At 32.2% G+C, this 18608-nt stretch overlaps 1 protein-coding gene across 1 annotated transcript; it reads left to right on the forward strand.

Moving 5' to 3' along the window:
- Positions 1 to 16628: 16628 nt before the first annotated feature.
- On the forward strand, positions 16629 to 18278 carry LOC113757249 (floral homeotic protein PMADS 2-like; the record flags this gene model as incomplete). Its single annotated transcript, XM_027300622.1, has 6 exons — positions 16629 to 16816; positions 16940 to 17006; positions 17611 to 17672; positions 17790 to 17889; positions 17984 to 18013; positions 18234 to 18278. Coding segments are annotated over exons 1-6 (492 nt in total), but the record flags the coding sequence as incomplete, so codon positions are not given.
- Positions 18279 to 18608: the final 330 nt, after the last annotated feature.

Here is an 18608-nt window from a genome sequence, read left to right on the forward strand (position 1 = left end):
GTTTCACTTGTTAGTTTTCTACCTTAGATTCTTAGCAGAATTATAATTCTGTCTCTCACTGGAGAGAACGCAAGTGATTAGTGTAAACTCTTACTGTTTCAAATAGCAGACTGCAAATTATGCAATGCAGTCGGCTGTGTCTCGAGGGCAGGAACAGTTACAACCCCCCCCCCCCCCCCCCAAAAAAAAAAAAGAAAGAAAAACTTGTTGTGATAAGGATTGTATGGATCTGTTTCCGCCCCATGTGTTTTTCAAAGCATCTAGGACAGGTTCCTTCAATGGCTGAAAAGGTAGATAATTGATTAAGATTTTTTTTGGGTGTGATTTTTATGTTCTAAAAAGGGTGTTATGCATCATATCTTGCCCAATGATACGAGTCAAATAGGAATTTTTTTTTTTTGGCTTTGGATTGTGTATGACCTGAAATTGATAAGGGTTCGGAGGGTTTCAGATGTTAATTTTTTGACAAAGATTAAGGGTGTGTTTGGAAAATTACAAAAATTAAGGCTATGTTATGAAACAATTAAAAGTATGGATGTCCCTTTGTATTTCCAAGAGGATTAATTCTTGATTTATGGATACATTATGTATAGAAGTTACAATCCATAAATCTATTCATGTAGTGGAAGAACCGTTTCATAGGTTTCTTCATATTCTTGTAATAGTGGGTGTTTAATAGGATTGATGTTCCTTTAATCTTGTAGTACCTATATATAGAGGTACATTGACACCCTTTGAAATGAACTTTTGTATTATTTGACAAAAATAAGAATATCATTCTCCATTGCTCCACTTCTTTCTCTACTTCTTTCTCCAATATTTCACTTGATATTATAATAGCTTATTTTATTAGTTTTATAACACGTTATCAGCACGAAATCTCTACTTTTGAGCAAAAGGTGAAAACGGGGGCTCTACCTTGAACAAAGGTGAAGCACAAGATTTTGTCGAAATTCTGTCCATATTTCTTCAAGAAAATTCTGAGGTAAATTTCTAACTCAAAAACTTATTTCAATTTCTTATGGCTAATATTTGAATTATCGCAAAATACAAGTACTTACTGTTGAGCAACCACTAAACACAAAAAATATATTGTTTGATATATTTGAGGTAATATTTCTCCTTTTAATTCGACTTATTTATCTTTATAATTATTTGTTATAAATACTTATATTTTGATGCATTGAGTTTTGGAGATGCTATTATAGAAAATCAATTATATTTGAGGATCTACTTGTCCTTTGAAATACTTAAAGAAAAATATCCGACCACCTGAAGATGGTCGTTCTTTAACAAAAAGATTTGGCCACCAGAAGATGGTCATTATTTCAAAAGTCTGGTATGATAAATTTACCTGTGGCTACAAGAACATAATTATGCAATTTTCAGAATTAATTCTCAGTTGAAATTGTGTCGAGAAAATTTTACTCATAAGATATATTGAAAATAATACTCTCCACAATTGATTACTCGAATATGCTCCTGTAGTAGCAATATTAAGAGAAATTTTGAGAAGTATTTTGTACTTATTGCATGCTAATTCTAGTCCATTCCCAGAAGTGAATGTGACTAAATTTCAATTTATTAGTTATGGTTGCTGCCATGACTATAATTTTGGTAAATGTATATTTTGTCATGACAAGAGAAAAAGTTACCACTTGAAGTGGGATAATAATGATAAGGACAAGAAAATAAAGGTCCTAAAGATAAATGTCCCGAAGTACATTTGACGAATCAAAATTATAATCGCATCTTCACATAGCCAATTTCTTTAAATACCCTGAAGGTGTATGATGCTTAATTTAATTTATAATAGTAATTAGCTTTTCTTCCTGAAGAAGAAATGGATGTTAAACATTTGGGATCAAAGGATTATGGTGATGATATTTGTCCCATAAGAATTATAGTGACAATGATATGTGTCTCATTAATAAGTGCTACTATATACACTATATTCCAATGAGAGAGACAAACACAATCTGTTGTAGTGTTTAAGTGATTGAAAGCTCCAGAAGAGCCACTACTATATTTCTTCCTGTAGGAGAAAAGTTTATCATAAATAAAACACTATTTTTATCATGTCTTGAAAAATTTATTGAATTTGAATATCCGTTGAAATGGATATCAAATTGAGACACTAAATGAGACAATAATAGAGATCATGTTTAGAAATCAAGTGAGATAAAGGTTAATTATATCATAATAACCATTCGAGAGAGAAATGGTTATCGATATAGTTGTCTTCATTCTCATTTGATTTATAATCATCACCTGCAGTAAATAAGAAATTTACTGATCCCAATGAATACATGATTTGACGAAAGTGAAAATATTTGAGAGCCGACAAATATTTATACATACCCCCTTTATATTATATATGGCTCCAAAAAGAAATTTAGAATTTATGTCGGGTATGAATCACTTTTTACGATTAAATATCGTAAAATATTTGATGGGTGATCTATTAAATGATTTATTTATTCTGATGAGTTACGATTCCCGACATTAGGGGGAGGAAAAAATCAACCGAAAGGAAATCACCTGAAAAATTGAATTTCCTCGATCCTCATACAAAATAATGTGAACTAGAAGTTCAAGAAATTCTTCATTTGTAGAAAGTTATATTTATCGACTCCAGAAGAGTCATTAAATCAACTATTCCTGCAGGAAATACTCTAGCTAAAATTGATGTCCCTGAAGGACATGCACGAGTGCTACAAATAAATTTAAGGCCGGCCTACCTAAACAAAGTATAAATTGATTTGAAATATCTCTGGAGATTAAATGTCATGACAAAATTCAACCTCTTGAAGAGGTTGCTCCTGAAGAGCCAACTCCTGAAGAGAATGAAATCATAAAAAAAAAATTTAGTTGGAGCCTAATGAAATGTAGCACTTGATATTATAGAAGTTGATGAGGATCATGAATCTAAATCGGTTGATGAATGTCGGTATAGAAATGATTGTTCAAAGTGGAAAGATACGATCCAATCTAAATTGGATTTATTGGTTAAAAGAAAAGTTTTTGGACCTGTAGTCCAAACACTTGAAGGTGTAAAACCAATAGAATATAAATGGGTATTTGTGATAAAGAGAAATGAGAAAAAGGAAATTGTGAGGTATAAAGCAAGACTTGTAGTCCAAAGGAAATTGTGAGGTATAAAGCAAGACTTGGTCCTGAAGTACCATATCTCAGTGCAATTGGTGAAGCATATTGAAATACGACGATTAAAAGATCTCAAATGATGTTTGCATCAGGGGGAGAAATTAATACACAAGAATAGTGTACTCTTTTTCCTTCACTAGGATTTTTGTCCCGATGGGTTTTTCCCTAGTAAGGTTTTAACGAGGCATATTCTTTGTGTAATGGACATCTAAGGGGGAGTGTTATGAAACAATTAAAAGTATGGATGTCCCTTTGTATTCCCAAGAGGATTAATTCTTGATTTATGGATACATTATGTATAGAAGTTACAATCCATAAATCTATTCATGTAGTGGAAGAACCGTTTCATAGGTTTCTTCATATTCTTGTAATAGTGGGTGTTTAATAGGATTGATATTCCTTTAATCTTGTAGTACCTATATATAGAGGTACATTGACACCCTTTGAAATGAACTTTTGTATTATTTGACAAAAATAAGAATATCACTCTCCATTGCTCCACTTCTTTCTCTACTTCTTTCTCCAATATTTCACTTGATAGTATAGTAGCTTATTTTATTAGTTTTATAACAGGTTATGTTTTTCATGATATTTTTTTCAATCACCTTTTTATCTCACATATATTAAATCATTATAGTAATTTTTGTACAAAAAGTTCACAAAAATACAATCCAAACAGAGCCTAATTATTCCAAGAAACTACAAGAATACAAATATAAATATGTGCATTCACATGTTAGCTGCTAAGTATATGTACTAATCAGTCCAATAAATCAACTCCGCATTATCCACAATCTTATATAAATCGTTTTTATTGGCTAAAAATTTCTCCTCAAACTAGGTGTGCTATGAGCTATCTGCATCATTGGTATGGATGCAATAAATTATATGTACTAGACCACCAACCTTAATATTCATTCATAAATGACTGGGGCTACAAAATAGTTATGACCAATCTTTTCACTTTAGAAAATCCATTTTAGTTTGGTTTCTGTCAAAATCATGTGATGTTAGAGACAGTTTTATCAAATTATACACACGGCCAACAGCAAATGGACGCTTTTTTTTTTTTAATCAAAGAGGAATAATAGCATCAAAGATATTGTAACTTTGAGGTATAATAATTTGAAAAATGTACTTTCTTTTGTTTTTCTTTTTTGGGGAAGGGAAATAATTCACATCAATCGTGAACATTGACACAAATTAATTATAAAAACTAATCACCCTATTGTCATTTTCCCAAAATTAAGCCACTGGCAGATAACTTCTATAATCTTGTATTTACACTCTCCTCCCACAAACTTTATCACCTCATCCAAACCACCTCACCTAAACTGATTGGATTCGATTAGGAGCTTTCTTTTCACTATTCTTTTTCGAGATTTTAAGTTTTCATTTAGCAACTATTTCTTTAAAAAGTTAAATAAATTATCAATAGTTAGGTAAGTTCTTTATACAAGCAATCGGTGTTGTGGAACTTAAATTGAAATATAAATCAAGTTACCCTATTTGCCTCGACCTTGACTGTCACGACCCGAGCCCGTACTTTGCTCGAAATGCAAAAGTCATCATGCCTTAAAGAATATAACTCTGCAAAGTACGAGGCATCAATAATTATTACTTCTTATTTGCAAAAGCAATAGATAATTTAGTGCGGAACTTATTTTTAATAATACAACAAATGAAAATAAAATGATTAAGTAATCAGTCTATTGAACCATACAACGAATCCAAATATAACATTTTTAATCACTATTTGATTATTCTAACAGCAATCCAACGCTAGCAATCCCAATCAGCATAGCTTCAACAAACTCGTATACCTACTCATTCACTACATAAAATATTAAAATATTGGGATGAGTATCATCTTGCTTAGTAAGTAAAACATACCGCCCTTGTTGAACCGAATATGTTACTCAATCTAACGATTGACTGCACTAAAATGGGCAGTCAAAGGGACCTTCAGAATACCCTTTAATCAACATTGCAGTTTACTATAGCCCCTACCGATTATGCTGTGGCCATTAGAGCCGTCATATCAACATTCACATTTAATCAAATAAGATCAAGTAAAATTGTATGAACATGAACATTTCATATACACATAGCGTTCATGGCAAAAAAAAAAAACATTTTGATGCATCAAATATAACCATACAAGGACATTTTCATACATTCCTTAGTCCCTGGTCAGATACGTATAGACTAGTCATGTAACTTGCAATTGAAATCCGACATGATCTATTTGGCATCATTAAATATTAGAAGAATTGATCACCCTTGCCACTCATCGATGCCAGTCTGAAAAAACTTATGAAACATTTTGTAGACTTCTAGGCACATGACTAAAATTCTGAGTCCTTTATATTTCATTAATCAACATGATATGAATTATAACTTGCTCACAGAAATCTATGATTAATACTTGAATTACAAATCATGCTTGAAAATCTAGAGAGGTTTAATAAACTAGCCGTCAGTAACCCAAATTGATATTAAGTTCATCTAGTGAGAGGTGCGTGGTAAGCAAGGAATCATGTCCACCCTATATGATCAATCACATATGGATTACTATTCTAAATACTCTCACGGACAACCCAAGTTTAGATTAGTCAGAATACAATTCAAATGGTTCAACAATTTCTCAAGTTTTGATGTCCAGATAGCTTTAGTACAATTCATACAGTTAAAATCTTGATTTACTTTACAAGATGAATAAAAATTTAAAAAGAATGAAAATCTTAGAGCCTTACTTGCGGTTGTAGTCACGAGTTATTATCCGACTCCTAAATTCATTCTTCTCCCTTTTACCTCTTTTGAAAGCTTGCTCACCCTCTCCCTCATGCTCACCTTTGTGTTTGTTAATTTGTCAGAGAAAGAAATATGATTTAGTTTGTGTGTAGGTTATATAAATCTCTTACTCTCTAGTAGTGTTATTTGGAGAAATCAAAGCTCGATTGAAGAGGCAATATCCTAATTGGTTGTTGGTAAGGTCATGTAACTGGGCTTGATTAAATATAATTAGAATCTTACCATGGGAATTAAAGAAAATGGATTGACTACATTCATCATCGAATCTTATGACTAGTGTTGAGTAGTATGGCTAAGTTTATTTGCCTAAGTAATGATTTTTGGGGAATGATTTGCCTAAATAATATGGTAAGGACGTGATTTTAGGGATATTACATTGACTGGCATAATATTGTTCACCATTGGTAAGTTTCACTAAATTTATTGGCAATATTGCCAAAGCAAAAAATAGGGATAATATCAGAAACCTCCCTTGAGGTTTCTCTTAATATCACTTGGAATTCTTGAGGTTTTAGAAATATCATTTACCTCTCCTAGTAATTGTAAAAAGACTATATTAACCCTCATTTGACACATAATTCACAACATATCAAATCAATGTAGCTCCAAAATTGCAAAAAAAAAAAAAGAAACAAAGTCACTTTCTTCTTTTTCCCTTTTCTCTATCATTCTCTCTTACTCATATTTTTTGGATGATTATGTAACATTTTATTTGTAAATTATAATAAATTAAATTTTGTTTGCCTTTTACTTTTTGTGATTGTGAAAAAGTGGGGTATGATTTATTTATTTGCTTATTTTGAGTTGATTTTTATAATGATTGGTATAGTTTATTAGTTTGAGTAATGGTTGAGAAGTTGTTAGAAAAAAAATATAAATTCATCAGAAATCGATTTTGAACATATAGAATTAAATTGATGCAAGTGTATTTCTTTTCAAATATCTTGTTTATTTTTAAATTTTATATTTTTATGGGGTATAGCATTGTGATGTGGTAGTACTATAAGAGATTGTTTTTGACGTGATGGTTTTCTTGAAATGAACAAAGTGGTTTAGAAATATTTTTATTTAGCAAATGAAAGGATAATTCAGGATTTTTAAAAATTTTGTTACACAAATAACAAAAGTAAGGGAAGTAAGTGATATTTTTGAAACTTTAGGGGTGCCAAGTGATATTAAGAGAAACCTTAGGGGAGGTTTCTGATATTATCCCCAACAAATAAGAGTGAGAACAAATCTTACTGGATTTTTCTACCCATCCCTCTTAAATAATAGCTTAGATAAGTTTTTTTGGGCAAAATTGTTCATTAAGTCAGAATTTGCGTTGGATTATAATTTTTGCTATCGCAATATTATTAGCTATTCAATTAGATTGGTTAGTCTTAAGAAAAAAGCTTTAAATTCTGTTACCTTATTAAACTAACTTGCATTAGCAAAACTTTTCTTTTGCAAAAAACTTGATAATTACATACAAAAATAGGATTAATCTTGTATACACTATTACCGTTAGATATATGACCCATGTGTATCAAATTCAAATTTTGCTCATGTGCCATTCATCCAATGTGATAGTGTATACACTGACAATGTATATAAGATTTTCTCATAAAAATACTAGTAATTAAGGCACACTTGACACTTGATGTGTTCACAAATAATAAAAATATTTGTAAAAATTATTTTCCTTCCCTCAATGAAGCTGGAGACAAAATAATGCAATTCTTTAAAAATGATAAATGGGTCAATAACTAGACAATTGGAGAAGTTTGAATATTGTGGAGTTATCAATAATGTTTAGAAGTTTGAATAGTTTATCGATGATACAAATAAGTGCATGCAAATAAGTGTAAATAGGAGGATTTGTGTCCTTTTTTTTTTATTTTAATAAGTTGGGACCATTTTATCTTTTTAGTATAAAAAGTGACCGCTGTGTATATTAATACTAATACTATGGTAGCTCATTCGAAACTAATTCAAGTCATAATCATGTGAAATTCAAACATAATTTTAAACTCACCTTAAAAGTAATTTTTTTTTTTTAGCTCAATCTAACTCAACTCCTTCTAACATGGCATCCACAATTAACTTCATAAAACACATCTTATGTGCCCCAAATACATCCCAGCATGGCATTCATAATCCACTATATTTATTTTACAATTACGGTTTTAGAAGTAAGAAACAACTTGCTCAATTTCTTTGCTAAATCAACTGAGATCCTTGTAAAGCCATATGATTATACTTTTTTTTACTTGTTTCAAGAATCTAAACCAGCATCATTTAACTTTTGACCAAAAAAATCAATGTACAGAGGGATAAGAACAACACTTTTAGTGGATATATAGTTGGTGCCTTTTGGAAGACGGTGCTTGGGTTCTTATGTTCACGGAATTAGTGTGATCAGTCAGCAATAGCTAATGCCATTGATTAACTAATAACCTCCCCATTAAACTCATTTTTACTTCTAATCCGATGGCTAAATCTTTAAAATACAAAGGTAAGTTGGTAAAAATTTAAGGTTAGAAATATAAGGATGCAGCTATAAGATACCAACTGAATGGCCAAAACAATCCCTCTTCATAGCAAAGAACCCATAATTCATGCCACACTCGTACACAGAGAGTTTTAGACGTTAATTCCTATCATAACTCCACAAATATTGGCAGAATATTTTATTGTCTTCCACTCTAGACCTTTCAACTCCTTCAATTTCTTAATCATAGCCTTCAAACCCTTCATACTAGCTTAAGTGGCACAACAAAGAGCTACCATCATCATGTTCTTGGTGTCAAAAAAATTTTCTCCCATTGCAGCCAAGATGGAAAATCCACTTTCCAAGAATACTTTTCCAGTTTTTTCTATGTTTCATGGGAGAAAAGCTGGAACGCACCCATAAGGCCTTGGTTCTCATCTAGGCATCTTTTAATCCGATTAACTGGCAATAAGAATTTAAGTTTTTTCTCCAAATGTAATGTACAAGCATTGGATTCCAATCTCACCAACCTAAGAGGCAAAAAACAAATGCAGCAAAGAAAAAATCAGTCCCATTTAGATGCCAAGTATTGTGACAAAGTGTACCAAATGACACTCAATCAACAAATTTAGCATCAGAACAAATAAAGCAAAAATCAGAAAAAATAAAGCAAGGTATAAAAAAGCACGAGTATATTGAGCAAAAAATTTCAATTAAGATATTAAATTCATTCTTGTCCTTAATGTAGGAGATAGAGTAGTTGCAAAAAAGGGTGCAGAGATAAAGACTATCATAGCAGTGCGAAGCAACAGCAGCAAGCCCAATGAAAGTGAATCAATGACATTTTAAAAGTAGTGACAAACAATTGAAATTATCATAATCATGTCATTGGCTCTATCATATATGTTATACTAGTTAAATTTGTTGCTACTAATATATTATGTTAGAAATTTTGCTGCAAACGCTTTGACACAACGAAACTTCAATGCTTCCTTTGAATGTTAAACTTGTTTAGTATAAATATAGCTAAGGGGCTAGACCGTTGAGCAAAGAACATTTATGCCATTTGCATAATCTTACTATTGTATTGTTACTAAATTATGATTCAAATACATCAATCCTATTAGTAAATGTTTATCTCCGAGATCTTTGCACAGTGACTAGGGTATGCTTCTCTTTGAATTCTGGCAAGGTAAAATATTGAGATGTTACATTGCACCACACACGCCATTTCTTGTTGTGTTTAGAGTTGTCTATGAGATGAAAATCCAGAGGAAAAAAAAAAGAGCCTATATGAAGGTATTTGATAAATTAGAGACAAAAGGTAAGTACTCTTCCTTGGCTAATAACTAGCGAGTCTAATATTAATAAAAGCTCTAACGAGAATTAGGATTTCTTGACAAATTATGTTGCTATGGATAACCTTATTAACTGTTTATAACAGTTGGATAGTGGGAGCTTTCAAGCACACGATTTTCTTATCCTAGTGTAATATGAGGGAAGGTAGTAGTCGAACACACAACAAAATTGATAGAGGGATATAGGTATTTAGGCAATGCTAATATGGCTGGAGAGTAGGCCTTCTTTTTGGATTCCGGTAAGAGCACAATGGCGAGAAGTACACAACAACAAACAAGTCAATTCTTGTATGAGTAAGGAGTTTGTGGTTAATGAAAAGCCTAAGGAGACAAAAGCCTACGTGGAAGTATTTGACAAATCAAAGACAAAAGGTTGGTGCTCGACCTTTCTCGATTAAAACTTGGTGAGTCTAACACTATCAAAAGCAGGCTCTAATAAGACGTTAGAACCTCTTGATAGATTGTGCTACTACGGATGATTTTAACAAGTATATAAAAGAGTTGGATGTGTGGAGTTTCCAGACACAGGATTCCTTAAACTAGTGTATGAGGGATGATGATAGTTGATTATACAGCAAAATTGGTAGAGAGATTTTGTCAGTGAATTTCAATCTTAAGTTTGCAGGTGTTTATGTTATTTGGCGCACATGACATTTCTGAACCTTTCCTTATTTGTATTTCTATTAGTTTTGGTCCAAAAACATTCGTAATTTCACAGTTTTTAGACGAAACATTCAAGTTATAAGGATATTTTACTAGTTAAATGGAGAAGCCGATGGCAAAAAACTCCTATTCAAGTTGCATCTGTTTATACTTCCTATAAAAGTACCATCCTTGAAGTGTAAGCAGAATTTTCTCTTACTTTTTGTAATACATAAATTACCTAATGCATTTCAATAATGATGAATAAATAAATATCAATCATCTTAATTAGTTGCCACAAAAGTTGTCTATAATTGAAACAGCACAATGAAACAGTAAATCCATCATTAAGAGCAAGCAAACAAATTGAAAAAAAAAATCCTAAAACTGAAAACCAATAGCCAAACCACATAAAGTGGACAACTCAAATGACACCAAAGAAAACGTTCAAGTGCTCCTGGTACAATTAATGATGGCTAAGTTGCTTGTACTTCATTTCTTGGTGAGATTAGACCAAGTCCACCCAACAGGCAATACAGAAGCAATCTCCAATAGAGGGGGAAAAGAAGAAGGAGAAAAGGTTAGAATGAAAAATTAGTTTTGCTCAATTTGTGCTTAATTCAGCATCTAAAAATTATCCACAATACTATTTTTTTGTAAACTTAGAAATGTTTAAGAAGTCATTTAGATTAACAATTTCTATAGCAAAATCATTCAAAATAATGGGTCAAATCATAACTAGAAACTTTGGTGAATGTAAACATAATAAGAGTGGTGTAAACTATATAAAAAAATAACCCCATATGCTTATGACGCAAATTTTGTTAACTGTGGTTCTCTCTAAATTTTTCGTGTGTTTATTATTTGTTTTCCCTCACTCTAAGTACCCCATATTACTATTTCTCCACTGTTATAATGCAGCAATAAACTACACGCTTACTCATATGATTGCTGTCCCTATATGACAGTAGTTTCATAGTCTCAATGTTATCCCTTTCTCTGGTTTCGTTATCATGCATATAATATTACTACTCCATATAACAATGCTGTCACATGACCAAAATGAAGAAAGAACTATGATAGTATTACTATAACTTGTGAATACTTTGCATGTGAAGAATATAATTAATTAATTTTTTTCAAAAAAAAAAAGAATATAATTAAAAAAAAGTGGCAGACCTTTATTAGTGTATAAATTTGCAAAGGAGAAATTTAATATAACATATGTAACCAAAAATTTAATCATTTTAATACCATTCATGAAGGCTAGATTTACAAATTATAACTCAACAAGTTTTGCTTTGTATTTGGCACACAATATATGAGATCTCTAGCCAAAGTTAATTGTGTTCTTTGATATCATTTTTAAAAAGCCGAACCTAAAAATTTGAACTTAATAGATTTTGCTTTCGCATATGTAGACAAGAATAGTACATTATAATTTGCCATTGTTTCTTTGTATACAGAGATAAAATGTACGCATGCATGATCGGTGGAAAGTAAAATATTATGTTTTAACAATCAACATTTCATAGAACGCTTTAGTACAAAAAAAAAAGTTTGAGAAAATATAATTACGTGCAAAGCACATGTAATATTACTAATTATGGTTAATTCATCCTCATATAAATGAGTAGCATATAACTCTGTTGGAAAAGAAGACCAGAACTTCTTTCTTGTGAACATGAAGACCAGAACAAAATGTTAATGGAAGTACTGAATAATTAAAGCATACCAGCCCAAAAGGTGCGTAAAATAATTATACAAACCAAATCCAGAAAGCTAATACGAAACACAAGTAAACTATATAAAGGTCAAACATTAACTCACATAATTTATGGTGCAGTCGGTGGGTGGACGAAGAGCCTTAGAGTCGGATTAGGGACTCCTACAATCACAATTTAGATTGTAGTGTGTAAATAAATAGTGAAGATGGGTTTGATTTGAAAGTAAACATATAAGACTAAATGTGGGATTCTTTAAGAAGGGGCAAAATTATTGTATTTTTACATATTGTTGTGTTAGTATCTATATTTGTTGGTTCAGTGTCCAGTTTACACCAAACAATCTAATTGCAGAAACCCCTGAACCATTAGAGTTCCCGGTACTGAAATCCTTAAACGAGAAAGAAATATCATTTGCCATAGAAATATTTTTGATGTATAAATTGCAATCTGGAATAATGTCCAATGTTTGCTAATCATATCCTTTTCATAATTTGGGTATATCATGGGCCTCCGTATGACTAGAGCATCCACAGGCACGTGGATGCCTCAAATTACTTGTCAAACTTTCAACAATTAAATTTGTTTCGGCACACTTTGGACCCTTAAATAATAGATGTAATCTTGTTCTATTCATACAATTTAATTTTAGACACTTTATCATATAAAATTTGATATCCTTCCCATAAAATTATCAAGATTAACGGAATAGTAGGCAAATGATACTCAAATTTAAGAACTAAAGTGAGATGAATTTCATGTTTTAGGGGATAAAGTATCTAAAATTGAAATTTAAAAACTAAAGTCAAATGAATTTAACACTTTAGACTGTAAAGTATCCAAGATAAAGCTTAAGGACTAAGGTAGAAGTGCGTCCATAATTTAAGATCCAAAGTGAAATTTAGCCTTTTTTTCGTCCCCCTAGTGCAACATTCGATAATTAACTACATAACTGTTACGAGTCGCAAGTCTTCCCCTTCCCCTTCCTACCAAAAAAAAAGTCTTCCCCTTCCCCTCATTCCTTCTCTCTATCTGGATGTAAGATTTAGAATCTTCCTTAAAATAAAGGATTAATCTTTCCTATATTAATAATGAATACACTATCAATCTTGGATGAATGATGAGGAGGTAAAGAACGGGTAGATGAACCGAATTGATAGCACGAGCATACCTGTCAAAGTACAAAAATGGCTGGGGTCTTATCCCCCAGTCTCACTCTGATGATAAAGTCAGTTATGGGACATGAGTTGAAGGAAAGGTGTGTAATTGAGTTGTTGGTTCTGTCTACTTGGTGTTGAGATAGTGAGGGGTATTTATAGTGGAGAGTCCAACGAACAGGAAGTGAACCCTACGCCTGGCTAATGGTTAGATGATAGGTTAGAGCGGTGGGCTTAGTCATAGCCCTCACCATTTGGGTAACGGGGGTTCATGTCAATCACTAGTCCTCCCTACCCCAGGGTGTTTTGTGTTGGGTTCATAATCGTTTCAGGAGTGAAGCCAAACTGGTCAAGCTAGCCGAGATGGTATTCACCTTTGGATGGTAAGGACCAGGTCTCTCTGGGTAGGCAAGCTTGGGTAATCACCTCGGTAACTCCGAGCCGAGGTGGTATTCACAAATGACAACTATATAAAATTTGATTTGAAATCCAACTTTTGCACATGTGTCATAAATCTAACAGTGATGGTGTATACACAATCAGTGTATATAAAATTTACCCTAAAACAAACTAAAATTTCCTAAATTCTAGTAGCACTGGGTAATTGCCGTGCTGGTAGGCACCTATTATGATATGTCTCTTTTAACTAATGTAAATCCAATGATGCGTTTGATTTTTTTTTTGTTCAATTAAAAATTATATATATTTGTCGGAGAAACATTAACTGTTGAGACTTCAAAAATATTTGTTCAGTTTAAGGAGAGACCGCAGTGGGTTGGAAACCCTAAAGAATCTCTTTATCTAACATCAACCCGTATATCTAAGTATTTTAGTAAACTCTATCAAGTAACCCTACGGAATTTAGTTCCAATTATCAAATCCTCTTACTTATGGGTTTGGATTATCCAATAGGTACCTCCTACCCATTAAACTGAATAGTTTAGAAAAAGAAAAATTAATTTTTATTAAACTAAAATCAATACATACATCATATTAAATTAACACACTGCTTTGAGTTTTAAACTTGAGTAAAGCCATAGAGCTCGCATGAGAAAACTCCAACATTTAATGAAGGGTTAAATCAACATTCTTCTATTTTTAAACATAATTATCTTTATTTAAATTTGGGTTAGAGTTATATCTTATTGGGTTATAAAATTAAGAAATGTGTTATCGGACTATTGAATTGGAACTTAGGAATACATATACACATACATATATACATATATATATGTATATGTGTGTGTACATATATAGGGTATTAGGGTTTTAAAATCCTTTTACCAAATCCTATCAAATTTTCCATCAGTAATTCGTCATCAATACCAAACCCTGATGGATAGCCCATCAATTGTCTAATTGAATTAACCATTGGATTGGATACCAACAGGTATAGGGTTTTGCACTATCCATTGCCATCCCTAGGTTTAAGAGTGAAGATGAAGGCTAGCCCCCAGCTCCCAAGCAGTCAATAATCCGCTTACAGACCATTCCTTATATTTACAGACCGTTCCCTCATTATTGAATTGTACTAATTAAAATGAAATGGGTGGACAAATTTTAACTTCTTACATAAGTAGAAAAGTCAAGGGAAAAAAATCTGCTGGTATTACACAAGTAGAAGAGATCTTTGAACAGCTTTGAGAGAGATAGATTAAAAAAAAACCAAAAATAATTACCAAAAATGAAAGTAAAAAGGAGAAAAGAACAAAACTGAGCTGGTCTTATACCAGCTCTCGAGCTATACCTAGATCCAACCAAGGGGCCACTTCTTTGATTGATGAGTTGAGTGTAGACATAGGTTGTTTGACTTCCAAGATTATATTCCCTCTCCCTTGTTGTTATGGAAGGCGCTTGAAAGCGCTTTTGTTGTCACGTCTCTTGACCCTTCATAGAGCACTCAACATGTATGGCCAAAAACGTTTGATTTTGATATGATTTGATGGTTAAGATTTTATTAACTCTCACCCTTTGGTGTTATCACGAAAACCCTAGACAAGACTTCTGCAAACTTTCAAGAATTTGAAGTGAAACGTGTTCTGGTGCTTGACCATTCCATATAACGTACCAAAGACGACTAGTTCTGTTTACACTTGTATTGTGTGTTTCCCAAAGCAATGGTGGCTGAAAGAACAAAGTAATCTTTGGAGAAATTACACTTTTGGTTACCAAGTATAATCAGGTCATGACTAGTTTAGCTCCTCAAGTTTTGTGAAAAATAACTTCAGGTTCATAGTTTTAGCTTTGTTTGGATTGCAATTTTTCACCTAAATATTTTTATATTTTTCGTAAATATATCTTTAATTACTTTTTTACTTACATATATCAAATTATTACAATACATTTTTTTTTACAAAAACTCCAAAAGGATTCTCAATTTTTATTAATTAATGGTAATTGACTAAATGGCAGAAAATTATACAATTAATTGTACAAAGCCATTGCATTTTATGCATATTACCAGATAAAGTCATGAAAAAGGAAAAACATTACAGTTAAAAAATTTTGCAATTGATAGGATTCATATTTTTCTTGGAGATATTACCTTGATCCCAACCTTCACAAGTTAGCCAATGTAACCAATTGTTGTGGGTTACTCCAAATGGAGAAGTGAAGGAGCTAGATGCTTTTCTGCACAAAACTTAGAGAACAAAATTGAATCGTAGTTAACACAATTGGACCAAACGTGTAAGTATATATATTCACTGTCAATATGAGGACCATAGAGTCATATTTAACACTAGTAGTTAAAGATTTATGAGATGGAGTAAATTTTATGTTGGTGGTGTAAAAAAAGTTATATTAGTAGAAAAATGGTAAATCAGTCTTAAAAACAAATTAAAAGTTGAAAAAAATCTTGCAAATCAAAAGTATTAAAACGGACAAAATTTTTCCTTCTAAAAATAACAAAATGTAGACATCGGTGTCCAGTAAATGAAGAAATTGATTAGCACAAAAGTGTTGCATTTACCCAAGTATAGAGACAAAGAAACCAAAAGATAATAGGGTGCAACAAGGGCTAAGAAGTGAAACAAACTACGAAAGCTAAATCATGATCATGGAACAGATATGCACAGATGGCTTGGCTTTTTCAAAAGCCCATAAACGAACCATCTTTGCTGAGGCTATCGAAAGTTTCTTGTCTACCAAACCTAGAATGGAAATGCCATTACTTTCTTCCCTTCTCCCTTCTTTTATATCTCTATTCTCTCCTCCTTGGATGCTGCAGGAAAGAGAAGAACTTAAGAAGAAGGTCTTGGTTTCCAAGGTGTGAAATAAATAAATAAATAAAAAGATGGGGAGAGGTAAGATTGAGATCAAGAGGATTGAGAACTCAAACAACAGGCAGGTGACTTACTCAAAGAGAAGAACTGGGATCATGAAGAAGGCTAAGGAGATCACAGTTCTTTGTGATGCTAAGGTTTCCCTCATCATCTTCGGTACTTCTGGAAAGATGCATGAATATATAAGTCCTTCAACAAAGTACGTATACCATACATAGCTAGGTTTTTCTTAGGTTTATTGTTTCTTTGAAAATTTTTTTTGAACTTATGATTCTTGGGTTGATAACGAATTTTTTTTTTTTTTGGGTTTGATCTTGATCAGTTTGGTTGAAATGTTGGATGCTTACCAGAGGTCTACTGGAAAGAAGCTGTGGGATGCTAAGCATGAGGTAGTTTTGAGTTTTACTTTCTCTTTACCTAGGATGAATATGGTACAACCTTTTGTTTGTGTATTTCTCTGATATCATCTGGTTTGAGGGCTTATCCCTTGGGAAGAAGACATGGTTTTTTGCTAAAAATATGTCAAGTGACTTGAAGCTTAAATTCTATGAACAGATCTACAAATGGCTAGGGCTGCAGTCCTCTCTGTCTCTATCTCTCTCTCTCTCTCTCAAGTGTATTATCACTTTTTGATGATAAAAATGATTTAACGGAAAAGAAAACTATATGAGATGTTACATCTACTAACAGATCTGGTAATAATATGCTTTTCTCTCTCTTCCCTTTCCTTGCAAATTTTATGTTACTATATTCAGTTCCATTTTAGTTTCTTAGCACGTAAAAATGTCAGGCTTGTATAGTTATTAAGGATTAGATCTATGATAGCTCTCTCTTTTCAACTGGTTCTTTTTTCATATAACAATCATCTGATCCAAAGGGCTAAAAAAGTATATAATTTGGCTCAACAATATGTATCTAGTACATTCATAGTTCTTCATTCTCAGATCTGTATTTTTCAGTGCTTATAGTAACTAATGTGGTTTTTTCCCTCAGAATTTAAGCAATGAAATTGATAGAGTTAAGAAAGAGAATGACAGCATGCAGATTGAGCTCAGGTAAAATAGATTTTCTTCTTTTATATCATCGTTATAATTTTGTTATTATTGTTATTTTTGGAGATGGGGTGATTTAATTTAACCTCCTAAGTTTTTTTTTTCTGTGTAATGTTTCAGGCACCTAAAGGGGGAAGACATCACATCTTTGAATTACAAAGAACTCATGATTTTAGAAGATGCCCTAGAAAATGGGCTTGCAGGTTTACGCGAGAAACAGGCATGTCTCTCTCTCTCTCTCTCTGTCTCTCTCATTTTTGCTCCATAATCTCATTTTTCTTTTCTCTTAATTTCTTCATTTTTTGTTTTGACAGAGTGAGATCATCAAGATGATCAGGAAAACTGTACGTGCACATATGGAACTTGGACATTTTTGCTTAAAAATTTTCATATGCCTCTTTTTCTTTGTCTTTTATATCGTAAAGTAGTTTAAACAATATTGATATACGTTCATCTCTGTCCGGCGCGCAACTGGATAATATGCCAGGATGGTAAATATATGTTAGTTAATTACCAAAAATAAATAAATAATAGTTGCTAATGTTTTTATGGTGAAATATACAGGGGGAAATGCTGGAGGACGAGAATAAACAGCTTCAATACATATGGGTGAGTTCCTAATTAATATTATTAAAGCACATTTCTGAATCTGACCAACCAAAAGGAAAAAAGAAAAAATCATTATTGTAGGAAGTTTTTACAAGTACATACCTAAGCAGTGAACTAGAATAAAATCATACTTGCATAGGAAAATGTACTTCAAAGACTCCTTTCAAGCAAAGGCTGCTTTTTCAACATGCTTGATTGTTATTTTGCTTCAATATTTTTGTGAAGTTTCACCGTCTTGAGCATAAAAAGTTGAGGATACTGATCTGCATATTTGTGATTGCCACAATGGTGATATATTTTGGCAATGCTTATCCTCCTAAACTAGGTTGT

This window comes from Coffea eugenioides, unplaced genomic scaffold (genome assembly GCF_003713205.1).
Source record: "Coffea eugenioides isolate CCC68of unplaced genomic scaffold, Ceug_1.0 ScVebR1_2861;HRSCAF=3969, whole genome shotgun sequence".
NCBI classification, from domain to species: domain Eukaryota; kingdom Viridiplantae; phylum Streptophyta; class Magnoliopsida; order Gentianales; family Rubiaceae; genus Coffea; species Coffea eugenioides.